Raw genomic sequence first — 14448 nt, forward strand, 5'->3', positions numbered from 1 at the left:
AAGAATGAAAACCAAGTGGGCTCTCTAACAAACGCGACCGGGATCCGACTACGCGCGGGCTGCGGGGAACGGGACCCGACGCTGACAACATGAGGCTACAGACTAAAAGAGTAATTGAGTAATTGGAGAGGGAGCACAACAACTTACGACCTGTGGACGGTGCTCATGTTATTTAAACTTCACAACAAAGCACGTTGACTTCAATTGAGTCGTCCAAACGCCTTCTTTCCCTCGAATCAAGCCACCCCCAATCCTCAAAATGTGGCGCATTCCAACAGACACCCCCCAAACTGCCATCCCCAATGGCCTCAAAATTGCCGAAGTGACATCCGACACACCGCTAGACGAAGTCTTCAAACATTGGAAAGAAAGCGGCGGCGTAATCCTTAAGAACATGCTCACAGAAGCACAAGCAAACCAAATCACCCACGAACTGGAAGCCCGCCTGGACTCCGTCCAACGTGGCTCGCGAGTGCCGCACCCAGACCTAGCAGCCTTCCACGGCACAAAGACCAAGCGCGCCGGCGACATAATCAACCACAGCCCGACGTTCCGCGAGCTCATCCTCGAAAATGACTTCATCCACACCATCTGCAGGCGCACCTTTACCGAAGGAGGGCATAATGGCGACTACTGGCTGTCCGCGGCAACGACGCTGAATGCCTTGGGTCCCCAGCCGGGACAGGTCCTGCACCGAGATCTGACGTCTTACCCGCCGTATGCACAACTTGGGCCCGACGGAACGGAGCCACAGATCAACTTCCTCTTTGCGTTTTCGGGTTTCACAGAGGAGAAGGGCGCGACGCGACTTATTCCTGGGAGCAATAAGTGGCCGTTTGACCAGCGCGGCAACATGGGGCAGACAATTCCGGCGGAGATGAAGACGGGCGATTGTTTGCTTATTGGTGGGAAGGTGATTCATGCCATGGGCGAGAACAAGACCGAGATGGAGCGGAAGTGTATCCAGCTTACTGTTATTCCGAGTTTCTTGACGCCATCTGAGGCGCATCCGTTTATTATTACGTTGGAAACTGCGAAAGCTTTGTCGAAGAGAGCGCAGAGGTTTGTTGGTTTTAGGTCGCAGTACCCGCGTGGCTCGCCGGGGTTGTGGACCAAGGATTATCTTGAGCTGGCGTTGCATCTGGGGCTGGATGATCTTCAGGGGGCTATGGAGCAGTTGCAGGATGTTATCAATCAGCCTAAGCAGTGGGATACTATTGACTATGAGAATGTTTAGAGAATGGAATTGCAGGCCTATCTACGATGTTTGAATTATGTGCTTGTTGGAAAGTATATCACAATATATCCGGACAATAATAAAACAAATGAAACAAAATTATTTACTGTGTCCTTAACTCAATAGAGCTGCTGATCTCAAGGTGCTTTGTGCTCCCGAGAGGTTTGTAGTGTTTGCTTACTTTAGGCCTTGACAAGTCCCGTAGCACCGGTGCTGCAGTACCGGTGCTGCGGCAGCACTAGGCCTTTGGTTCGGTACTATAGCCCTAAGGCTTAGTAGCACTAGGCCTTTAGTTCGGTACTATAGTGCTATAGCGGGAGTACTATAGTACTATAAATAATATAAATACGACTAACCTTATAATATATATAAGTTATACAGAAAAGCTAGTAATTTTAGGGTATTTTATTTATTTTGCTGAGCGCAACGAAGCAAATTTACAGAAAAGGTACCCAACAGACTATGCCTAAAATTCCGTCTTGCGAATTCTGAGATCCTGGCCTCTGATTGGCTGGAGAATTGACCAGTCATGTGAACAGGGTAGGGTTAGTCACGTGACTCGACTTTGAGATATAGATGCCTTGGTGCCTAATAAAGCACGTGACCTATATAGATCACGTGATATATACCGATCTACGCCGGATTAGGCGGCGATCACGTGAGTACCCTATAATCACGTGATATACACCGATCCACGCCGGATTAGGCGGCGATCACGTAAGTACCGATCTACGCCGGATTAGGCGGCGATCACGTGAGTACCCTATAATCACGTGATATATACCGATCTAGGCCGGATTAGGCGGCGATCACTATATAATAAGTAGCCTAAGGCGCCTAAGGCACTAACTACCTATATTACGTAGTATATCACGTGATATATCTAATTAACGCTAGATTAGGCGGTAATATATCTAATCTACGCTAGATTAGATAGCGATCACGTGATCACTATATAATCAATAGCCTAAGGCACTAACTAGCTATATTACGTAATCCTAGGATATTGTTGGAGTCACGTGACGGCCATGTGGGGCCGCAGGTGATCCTGAGCCACAGAACTCAGGATATTGTTAGACAGTAGCTAGTTTTTCTTCTCTTCTTTTCTTTCTCTCCAGAGTCTACAAATCTAATCCTTTGAGGTTAACATTCATTCCTATATAGCCTATATTCTATCTAATAGGTTATTAGCCCTTACTCGTACGACTCCGAGCATCTTTTTGTTAAAATTTTTAACTAATTAGAGTTTTTATTTTTCTTTTATAGGACGCGTTTTTCGGCCCGTTCCGTATCTCTACTTTTCGACTATCGATCCTATTATTAATATTAATTTTTATCGACGATCTTATTATAAGTTAATATTTTTATTATTCTAATTATCTAGAAAGCTTCGTTTTCTATAGTTACCTTATCGACGCGATAGACGGTATCGCTTCGCGTATTTCTTTCGATTAAGACCGAAGATAGATACTCGGCGTATAGTTAAAATAACTAGTTCCTATAATAATAATAATAATAGAGGAGAAGGTTTTTTATATTCTCTCCCCGCTTTTTATTAGTAATATAATCCTATTTCTAATAGTTAATAATAATAATAATATAGTCTTATTAGATAAATATATATATAGAGGACTAATCTTCCGGAAGTAAAGGAAATTAAGCTTAATAAGGGTATTAAATTAGCTTTTAATAGTAGTAATCTAATAAGATAGAAATAATAGATTATTAATAGATTAAGTATAACGCGAATCGATTAGATTACTAACTATAATCTTTCTCGTCCTATCGAATTCGATCCTAATTATAATTTATAAAGATATTAGTCGAAGATTTTTAGTAGATAGATTAAAGGTCTTTTAGATTAAAAGATTATTATAACTCTTAAAGAATATATAAATAGTTTCCTAATTTATACTAATTATATACTATATAAAATTAAGTCTATTATTCGTAGTATTAATATTATTAATAATATAAGATATAAGATAATTAAATTCGATAAGATAAAAAGATTATACTTTAGTTCTATAAAGGACTATATTAATATCTACTAAACCTAATATAACTAGCTTAGTATATATAAAATTAAATCTTATCTATTTAGAGTATTATTTATAATACTTTAATAATTAAAAGATAAACTTAAATCGGTTATATTTATTTATAAGACTTTAAAAGATAAGATACTAGATTCTATTATAAAAAAGGTTTTTAGTAATATATATAAGATATTAATAATTAAAATACGCGATATCCCTACTTTATTATTATTTAATCTAGAAGCTTTTATTAATATTATAAGGAATAATAATAATAATAATTAATATAAAGATAGAATAAGAGGTCGAGGCTATAATAGTAGAGATTATAAAGATAATTTATATAACTCTAGATCGGATAATAATAATAATAAAGATAATTAAAATAATTAGAAGGAATAGTATTAAGATATAAAGAATACGCCGCCTAAAGATAAGTTAATTAATAAATAGACGGAATAATAGTATAATTAATAGCTATAATATATAAATAATTTAGAATATATTTATTATAGATATATTAGATATCCTATTAAGATATATTTCTATCTAATAAAGGATCTATCTATAAAGAGATAAAAGCTATATAATAATACTTAATACTATATAATTATATATAAAAGAAAAGATAAAGCTAGTATTACTTATATTAATATAGCTTATTCTTTAAAGAATAATTAAATAATTAATAGTAGTACTTCTAAAATAATTATTAGATATTATAAAGACTTCTATAAATATTTAACTTATAAGCCTAGTAAAAAGCTATATAATTATATAAATACTAATAATAAGGTCTAATTAGTAATTAGTTATAATAAGGCGCTAATTTAAATTAAAAATTTAGAAGATAAGATTAAGATAATTCTTATTAATATCTATTATAATATAGTAATTACCGATTATCTACTTTTATCTAATACTCTTAAAGCGGATTATAATATCTACTATAATCTAATTATTTTAAAACTAGTTTATAAGAATAAAAAAGAAGTTAGATTAGTAAAATAGTTTAATAATTTATCCTAGATTAATAGTCTACTTTATTAAAAAGTAATTCTAAAGAAGATATAATAATCTTCTATTTAAACGACTATTTAAATAACTTACTTCTATAAACTAAGTTCTTTTAATTTAAACTCGAATTTAGATAAAGAGTTTAATTAAATTAATAAATTTATTTCGACTTATAAAATTTATTATTAATTTAGTTATATAAAAAAACTATATATTAAAGCTTCTCTTTCTAATATTATTCTTCTAAAGAAAGAAGACTAGATTAAAATTTATAATTTTAATTATAAAACTTATTAACTTAGTAAAGCTAAGAAGTAGATTTCTTAGGATATATAATATTATATAGAGAAGCTAGATATAAAGTTTTATATAAATATATAAACTATAAATTTATCTAGATCTTATAATAAATATTATTAGGTATTAATTATCGATAATTATACTTAATATACTAAAAGATTATACTTTTAAATTAAAGAAGAGATTATATCTTATATAATTATTTTTTATAAGAGATAGAAGATTATTTATAGACGTTATCTAGCTTTTTAATAGATTAATAAAAGAACTAAATTTTATAAGTTTTAATTATAAATAAAGAAAAAAGGTATAGTTTTTAAAATTATACTTATCTATATACCCGAACTAAATAGTATTATAAAGCGTATAAATAATTATATTAACTAGATTTAATATATAATAAATATAAACGCTAAGTTTTTTAAATAGCTTTAATCTTACTAAATAGATATTATAATTTATATTTATAATCGCTTAGTTAATCTAAAAATTAGAAAGATACTAATTATTTCTTAATAGAAGGATCTTAGTCTTAATAAAACGAAGGTTAATTTAAAATATCTTTATATATAGGATACTATTATATTTATTTATATTCTAAGAGAGATATATATTTAATTAGAGAAATTAGTTACTTATATATTTAAAGGATATTTAGTTAATTATAAAAATAAGAATAGTTATATCTTTAAGATATAAAATCCTATTTTAAAGAAGATTATTTATTTATAGGATATTACTTTTCCTAATAAACTTAATTTTAACTCTTTTTAATCGGATAATAATCTAAAGAAAGATATTTTAGCTAAAAAACTAATATTTAAAGATCTTAATTTAGATAATAATACTAAAGTACTTTATAAAAAAAGTAGTTTATATATTCTAGATTTTATAATTAAGAAAGATAAATAATCTTATAAAGATCCGAAGATTATAATTAGACTAAAGCTAGTTCTATAGATTTCTATTATTAATAAATAGCTAGAGATAGTAATTTAGGTTTTAAGATCTATAATTTAATAAAAATAAGCTTCTATAGATCTAGATATATTAGGAAGAGTATAAACTATATTATTTATACTAAAGCTATTAATTAGAATATAAGAGATTAAAGATTAATCTCTATTTTAATAACTAAATTTCTAGAAGTAAGTTAAACCGGCTTACCTTCTACCGCTAAAAAAATAGATTATTTAGTAGCTAATTTATTAGTTAGTTCCTTAATTAATATATTAATATCTAGTTCTTTAACTATAAATTTATAAGATAATTCGATATTATATAGTTAATTATATAGATAATAGACTATTACTTCCGCTAGTCCTATTATAGCCTAGAAAATAAGTAATAATATCTCCGGTTTTAGAGGTTATTTTAGAGTCTCTAGTTATTTATTAGTCGATTAAAGAGGATAATAGTAAAGATAGTAAATATAATAGTTTTATTTATTAAGGATAGTATATATAGCGAGCTACTTATAATATAAAAGTTCTTATATAATAGGCTATTCTTACTTCTTCTTAGTATTTATCTAGAATATTCTAAGAAGATACTCTATAAGAGGTTTCTTTATAGGACATTTCTTTATAGGAGATTTCTCTATAGAAGGTTTTTATATAGGAGGTTTATAATCTTATTATTTTAGAGGAAGAGTAGGTAGTAGTTTAGCCTAGTTCTTATTAGATTTCTAAGCCTATTTTTAAACTATATATAAAGATAGTTTCCGAGATCGGATTACCTTAGGAGGTTTTAGTTAAAATAATTATCGATAGTTCTATTATTAAGATAGCTTCTATTCTACTAAAATACTTTATTCCCCGATAATTAAGCCGGATAAGATAATCGCTTAAATAATATAGTTTTCCTACGGAACTTACTAAGACTATATCGATTCTAAAAATAAAACCGAAATAAATAAAATAATTAAAACGAATTATTATAAAACCGGATATTTTATAAGATAATAATAATACTAATAAAGGATTAGATAATAATAATAATTAAGATAAAAAGAGACTTATAAAATCGAGAGTTATTATAAAATAGAATACTTCTTTTATTTATAATAATAAGTTTTTATATATTAAAGATATTATTATTCTTTAATCTTATAATAAGATAATAAATTCTCGATTTTTAGACTATTAATAAGCGGCGATAGAAGATTAATTTAATAATATTTATATAAAAAAGACTTTTAATATTATTTATAAGCCGCTAAGGATAGTACCTCTATTAAGTTAATAGATTTTTAATCTTAAAATAATAAAAGATAATCTTATTTATAATTTTAAAATATATTAGATAGTTTATAATAATTATTAGTAGAAAAAGGAGGATTTAATCTTCTATACTCTAGTTATTTAGAATATTCTTATAAAGATTATCTTTATACTTATTATATAAAGAGGTTATAAATAGTATTAGTTTAATATAATAGCTATATATCTTAATATTTCTTATAAAGATTAAGAGATAGTCTATATTATTTAATTAGTAAGTTTTAAATACTCTAAATCTAATATCGGAAGTAAAGATTAGGTTTATTAGTTATAGTAAGTATTATTTAGTCTTTATAATTCGGTAGCTCTATAGAATAAAGAACTTAATAGAAGACTAGTTAAAATTAGATTTTATACTTTTAATAATAATCTATATATCTATATTAAGATATATAATAGTTTAATATAATTTTTTTTTATTTATATTAATAATTTTATTAATATAGCTCTAATTAATAGAGAGATCGAGATAATTTTTTAGTAAATAAAAGGTTAATTTAAGATTAAAAATATAAGAGAACTATCTTATTTTTTTAATAATACTATTATTTAGAATTATAATAAAAGAATAATTTAGATAATATAATAGGTATATTATTTAGAAGTACTTTATTTAGTAAAAATATAGATATATTCTCTAATCTTAATTCCGCTTTCTCTAAATTATAAATAGGATAACGGTAATAAAGATCCTAACGCTTTTTTAGATTAAAAAAGATATATTTTATTCTAGTCTTTAATTAGTAGGCTTAACTAGTTAGTAGTTAAAACTAAGCCTAATATTAAATTTAGTATTATAAAGTTATAATATTATTTTACTTCTCTAACTACTAATAATTTATAGGTAGTTTATACTATTTATAAATATCTTAATAATATAATATACTTTAATATAATATTAAAAGGGGTAGATAATATCTTATTCTTTATATATACTAATACTTTATATAGTAATTAGTATAATTTAAAATCGATAGAAGGTACTATTTAGTTTTTCGGTAATATACCTATTATTTAGTATTTAAAGAAATAGAGTATTATAATTCTATTATTAATAGCTATAGAATAGTATACTCTAGATCGATCTATTAGGAATATCTAGTAGATTTTAAAGATTACTAAAATATTTAATCTTTTTAAGATAGGTAATCTAATTATTATTTTAATAGATAATATTAATATATAGTTACTAATAGATAAGAAATTATATAAGAATAATATATATTAGCTTAATATAAAGTAGTTTTTCGTTAAGGACGCTATTTTCTAGAAAAAGATCGATTTATAGCGCGTTAAGACGAAGAGTAACGTCGCCGACGGGTTTATAAAAGCGCTTAATAAAGAAGTATATATAAAGTTTATCCGGATATTAGGTCTTAATTAATCTATATACTAAATTTTACGGGTAGATATAGGTTTTTAATATATAGGAAATAGTAGAAAATAAGAAAATAAAATAGAGAGTTTTTATTAGTAGAGATAAAGAGATATAGTAATAGTCTTTATCCTAAAGGGGGTATTAGAGTCACGTAATAGCTATATAGGGCTATATATAATCTCGACCTATAGGACTTAGGTTTATATTTAGATAGTAGCTAGTTTCTCTTCTCTTCTTCTTTTTCTCTCTAGAGTCTACAATACGAATCCCTTAGATTAACATCTTATTCCTACATAGCCTATATTTCATCTAACACTAATTGATTGGAAGGCTACCAAACAGCCTACTATGATAATATCTACCACTTAAGCTGAATTGCTTAGCCTTTCGGAGGCTAGGAAGCAAGTGTAATAGTAGTATCGACTTATAAATAGCCTCAGTTTTGTCTCTTTCTATAATTTGACAATCGATTATAATAACGAGCGAATGATCGGTTTATTAACGAGCGAAGATACGGCGTTCGAAACTAGACTGCGACAACGCCCGTTAAAGTGGAGACACTTTTAGCGTCGCCAAGACATATGCGGGCACTCTTGGCAAAGTGGATACTGCCAAGATCTGGTTATGTACATAAAATAGCCTAATAGGGTAATTTTTGCATTAATTTTGCATAATGGTGGGCGATGGGCGTCAAATTTCAAAAGGCCCACGGGCCGTGGACACTTTCTAGTGCCCATGGACGGGCGATGTCGCAGTCTATTCGAAACGAAGCTTTAGTATATCAACATTTATTATCATTAGCTTCGGCAGGAAGTGCAGGAAAAGCGCATTAATATGTGCTAGGTGGCGACGGCGAGCATAGTGGCAGATGGATTGACGAAGTTGTTGTCCAGGCAGAAGCACGAGAGCTTTATACGGATGCTTCGGATGGTTGACATAGGTTATTTACTACCCTAGTTAACGAGAGAGAGAGAGATCTGTATGCATTTGCATACATCTGCATGCAGAGCTCATTGGACAGCTGTGCCCTACGGGCACAGCTAAGGGGGTGTGTTGGAATAATGGACTCGATATACCCGGCATACCGGAGGATTGATTTATCCTTCATGTTTTGTAATTTATATTATGTAGTCACCGCTCCATATAAATTGCTAGGAGAGTGGATACAGAAATACAGAGACTTGAACACCATTGCTGCGTACCCCATATATTACAATACCACTTTATTTGACATACTTGATGCCTCAGGCCAGTACGATCTTGGCACTTGGCCAAGTACTTGGTAGCGAGAGCACTTACTGCTACTAAGTGCTCAGGGGTTTTCTATGGGGGCCAAGCCCTTGCTTAGCGCTGATGTAATACATTCTGCATTTAGCTAGTAATTAGTACTACCCAATAGAAACCATGCGATCCTAACAGAATCTCAGCTTCAAACTGGGTAGGTCATGTGATCTCCATTTGAATCAACTGACAGAAATAGACGGGCACGACAATTGTATGCAAAATGACATATGTATAATTCTCTAACTAACTAAATTGACAAAGTCCGCTGTTTTTCCAATCTATGCGGACACTGCTGATTAAGCAATGTATATATTTTTGTATAGTACCGTTATCATGACGGTCCATTGATTTTCCGGTTTGTAATGACTTGGTAATTTCGACCATGCATGATGCTTGGTACTCGACATCAACTATTCTTCGAACCGTTGGTTTCCAAGATTTTTCCGATTCAAATCAATCTCGGCAACAAAGAATGAGGTCACTAGACCAAGACCACTCAGGCCCGTCATTGTATAAAAGATGGTCTGGAAACATTTGAGATAAACTCTCAAGACCGGATCAAGGGTTGCAGCTGAAATATCAAGCAACCTCATCTTGTCAATGAAGTTGACAGCATTGGCGGCGTCCCGAAGAGGTGCCAGGGATCCGGTAAGCTCTATTGAAGAGGAGGAGATCGAGGTCGAGAAGGTTGTATTGAAAATGGTTGAAGCAATGGTGAGCCCTACCAGACCTCCGAACATGCGAATAGCTAACAGCAAGCCGATTGCGAGGCCGGTGTCATTGATATCCTCGACACTTGCTTGCATGGGAAGGATACTGAGACGGAGCAATGCAACACCCGTTCCCCACAAGATCGGAAGTCCATAACGCATTGATTCTGATGATCCGACGTTAAATAAAGCGAGTAAACCAGTGCCTAGCGTGAGGATGACCCACGAGAACCGGAGGAGCCACGTATATCCTCTAAATAACGGGACCATCATCATTGAAATAGCTGCAAATACCACACTGGTAATGACAGTCGGCAGTAAGGAGACGGCAGACAGGATTGGAGTTTCGAGTTGTATAGCTTGATATAGCAAAGGTAGATATTGCAAAAGAGATACTAGAATTGCGCCATGGAAGAACACTCCCACTAATGTCATATTCGCAGTCGTAGAATGGAACAGTCGACGAGGAACGATCGGTGACGCTGGGTACGCTTCGTAAAATCCGAAGCCAACAAGCACTACTACCCCCAGAAGCATCGGAAGAAGAGTCTGCCACGAAGCCCACGGGAATAGAGAACCCGCCCAACTAAGAGGCAACACGAAGATAGTAATACCGATAATCATCAGCATCATACCAATCCAATCAAGGCGGGCCATATTGCCGCCGAGAGAGGTTTCGAGCTTGACCTGCTGTAAGTTGAGGAAGAAAAACAGCAACGGTATAGCAACCCCCAGAATAGGCAAATTTATCCATCCAATCCACCGCCAGCTAGCGTAGGAAGCGAACAGCGCTCCAACGGATGGTCCTAGGATATTACCGATAGCCGAGGGAATGCCCATTAAGCCAAGGTATGTCGAACGCTCCTGCAGCGTCGTCATGTCGGCCAAAATGACTTCGGTGAGAACGTCGATTCCTCCGCCGCCGAGGCCCTGTAATACTCGGCCAACGATGATCGTGTTCATGTTTTTGGCGGTGGAGAAAACAATAGATCCAATGAAGAATAATGCCATGGATACGAAGAGAGGCGGTTTCCTTCCAAATGCGTCGGAGATAGCTGCCCATACTGGTTGCAAGGAGAGGCCACATAGCGTGTACGCCAGATTCGCCCAGAAAGACTGTAAATTTGAGCTGCCTAAATCACCGGCTATGGTCTGTTATATGGGTTAGCCTTTGCATCATCGGAGAAGTATGTTTGGAGCAAAAGAGGCATCTTCGTGGCTTACAGGCAGCGCTATACCCAGACATGTTGCGTCCATCTGGAAGACAAAAAGACTGGCGGCGAGGCCAATGAATGCCAAGTGGAAAGACAATGGTTTCTTTGGTGACTGCGCTTCATCGCTCACATCGTTGGCTTCTATGGGTTCGTCCATCTCTTTCTCTGCAGTCCCTGTCTTTTCTGATCTGGGTTCCGCATCTTGTTGAACTGAAACCTCGGGAGCGGATATCTCGGGCTTGTTAGTGCTGCACTGAAAGAAGCCCATTTTGAACACAATATTTCACCGTTCGCGTCAGGGCCAGGGCTAAAGTTGAAGGTGGAGATAAGATGTGCAGTAGCTCGATTGGTAGCTGGTAGCGCCCTGACAAGCGCGAGTGTGTTTGGAGTGATCTTTGGATTCCGGAGCCCCTGAGAGAACCTTTCCTAAGGGTTCTGGGAAATTGTTCTGACTCAGCATGAATCATCACGTGGAGTACGCCGAACAGGGGGTTTTGAAATAAGGAGAGGGGGCGCATTCAAGAGGTAGGGGCAGGAAATGTAACCTTGATATGGTAATATACTGATCCAATACACATTTACATGTACCTACAAAAATTTCCATCTTGGCTAGCGTCGGACAGCACCTCCCACGGGCTGGATTTCTTTAGGGCGATCTCCGGGTCCGCGGGACGGATCCCGGTCCGCGAAGCTACGCCGAAGTAGGAAAATGTCGTGATCAGGCAACGGCAATATCCGCTTCGGGCCGACCCAGTGGATCCGGTGGCTCTCCAGTCTTCTTGAATGATACTACGGAGGTCCATACCAAAAAGAATGCAACAAAAGCAATTATCATTTATGGATTTCATAGGCCTAATTAGGTTTAGCCGAAACAGCCACCGTTTTGTCTATGTATCCTTTTTTTTTGCCTTTTCTATATACATTTTCATTTCAACAAACCCCCCCCCGGCCCTCTCTCCCCCCAGAATCAGCCCTACTCTGTAGGCTTTCGGCCTTCCTTATATTCATTTCCTCCCTGTAAGGCAATTATTTGTTCAATATGCCAAGGGATACGCTCGATCCAGGCCTGAATTCGCTCTTGCGGCAGTTCTTCCTAAGCCTCTTGCCAGGCCCGAATCGCATCCTTTCGATTCTTTGCCGCACCTTTCTTTGTTGTCTCACGCTTTAGGTGAAACCAGCACGGCTCAATCATATTGAGATCAGGCGAGTTCCCAGGCCAAATAAGACGCTTAACTTCCGAAATCTCAAAGATTCTTTGCTGAAAATGGTGTGAATGCGAGGGCGCTTTATCCTCTTGCACGACAGTTCCCGGACGGTCAACTATACACTCCTTCGCGAAAGGAATCAGTTTCGGGTGTAGGATTGTCTTCCAATACCGATACCAATCGATCCCACCACGAGACTTCGATCGGCTAAGTTTTCCAGTCTTTAAAGTAAACCTCCAAGTCGGTTTCGATCCAGGTTTATTCCGAAGACCAAGTCGCCCAAATCCCGATGTCAGTTCCCAATTTTGTCGGGCTAAAGGTTCAATTTCGATATTTAGTTCGTCAACTTCTTTCTCAGCTTCCTGCTTTTCAACTGTCGTTTCCGGTAGCCAACAGTGGCAAGACCCTTTATATCGTACGAAAAGCTTCCCCAAAACATAAACTCCGACGCACCCTTCCACCGTTCGCGTATCGCACTTCGAACGAACGATTCCTCCTTCGTCCGCCAAATTCGATAACCTCCGCGTCGGTGAAGAAGAATAACGGAGGTTTCGTCAGTCCAGATTACATTCTTCCAATCTTCCAAAGTCCAATCTCGGTGCTCAAGACACCAAGCTAACCGAGCTTCACGCATCGCTTTAGTTAAACCCGGTTTCCGAGTCGCCTTTGTTTTTCGCATTCCACCCTTTCGAAGGCATCGCCACACCGTTATAGCCGACAATTGAATACCCTCTTCCTTTAGTTCGTTCGAGATATCTATACATGTTTTTTCGCGTCCATAACGATCCCGCCGAATTTTACCAAAGACCATTTCTTTAACTTATTCAGTTTGCTTCTTCGGGCGGCCGGGAATAGGAGCATTAGCCACGAAGGTATCAGAAATAGTAGCAAAAGATTGATAGCCATTATCAGTAGCTCGTTTCCAGAGCCGGCCAACAGTCGAAGGAGTTATAGTGAATTCTTCAGCAATTTCAATATTACTCTTTCCGATGGTTTTCACATAAAGAATAGCACCCCGGACAGAAAGGTCATAACCCATAGTTCCACAGATGATAAGAAATCTAAGATCTAGAGATAGTAAAGGAGGGGTTTTAATAGTAATTAATTAAGGGGTTAACCAGGTAATTTACTATAGAAAAAACCGCACTAATAATTGCTAGTAATTAAAATAATTGCTTTTGTTGCATTCTTTTTGGTATGGACCTCCGTAGTGCTAACACATGTAATGTGATGAGCGCGGGAATTCTCCAATTCAAGAACTCCACTGGACCTGCCAAGTCACTATCATTGAGGCAAAAAGTACGGTGGGTAGTACCCAGCGCACGGCCCCCAACACAAATTGGCTATAATCCCACGCGGGGCACAGTCCTTGTCATACTTTCTAGTGCAACAAAACAACTTTACATGGCTGTCAACTGGTCTCTAGAAAGCTTAGCAAAATGACTAGAGAGACAAATAGAGATGAGTACACTGGTGAGTGACATGTCAATTGCAGTCAAAGAAAAGAAATGCTAATGTGACCAATTACTTCAAAGTCTGCGACCAATGTCGATCCAGGAAGATTCGCTGCAGTAGAGAGAAACCATCATGCAGAAATTGTACCCGCCTTGGACTACAATGTGAATGGTCTGGTCAAGGCAAAAAGTGCAATCAAACAACGCTCCTGTATGTGTGCCGCACTTCCGTCTATGCGTGCCGATTCTAACTCATAATTTCCCAGAAGCCGTACTATTCTTGGAATGGGAAGTCGCATCCAACACCTTGAAGTAAGTCAAGCATAAT

General features: G+C 35.0%; 4 protein-coding genes across 4 annotated transcripts; 1 reads left to right on the forward strand and 3 right to left on the reverse strand.

Moving 5' to 3' along the window:
• Positions 1 to 259: 259 nt before the first annotated feature.
• Positions 260 to 1237, forward strand: N7516_001932 (monooxygenase sphC; the record flags this gene model as incomplete). The annotated part of the gene is made up of 1 exon (XM_057214652.1): positions 260 to 1237. One exon carries the CDS (start codon positions 260 to 262, stop codon positions 1235 to 1237), a length of 978 nt encoding a protein of 325 aa, XP_057076535.1.
• Positions 1238 to 9947: 8710 nt separating this feature from the next.
• On the reverse strand, positions 9948 to 11729 carry N7516_001933 (MFS transporter; the record flags this gene model as incomplete). The annotated part of the gene is made up of 2 exons (XM_057214653.1): positions 9948 to 11399; positions 11472 to 11729. 2 exons carry the CDS (start codon positions 11727 to 11729, stop codon positions 9948 to 9950), a joined length of 1710 nt encoding a protein of 569 aa, XP_057076536.1.
• Positions 11730 to 12554: 825 nt separating this feature from the next.
• On the reverse strand, positions 12555 to 13300 carry N7516_001934 (uncharacterized protein; the record flags this gene model as incomplete). The annotated part of the gene is made up of 2 exons (XM_057214654.1): positions 12555 to 13039; positions 13120 to 13300. 2 exons carry the CDS (start codon positions 13298 to 13300, stop codon positions 12555 to 12557), a joined length of 666 nt encoding a protein of 221 aa, XP_057076537.1.
• A 186-nt stretch (positions 13301 to 13486) lies between these two features.
• Positions 13487 to 13705, reverse strand: N7516_001935 (uncharacterized protein; the record flags this gene model as incomplete). Its single annotated transcript, XM_057214655.1, has 1 exon — positions 13487 to 13705. The coding sequence occupies one exon, from the start codon at positions 13703 to 13705 to the stop codon at positions 13487 to 13489; it is 219 nt and encodes a 72-aa protein (XP_057076538.1).
• Positions 13706 to 14448: the final 743 nt, after the last annotated feature.

Source organism: Penicillium verrucosum, assembly GCF_028828655.1.
Source record: "Penicillium verrucosum strain IBT 35672 chromosome Unknown utg000001l_segment0_segment0, whole genome shotgun sequence".
In the NCBI taxonomy this organism is placed as follows: domain Eukaryota; kingdom Fungi; phylum Ascomycota; class Eurotiomycetes; order Eurotiales; family Aspergillaceae; genus Penicillium; species Penicillium verrucosum.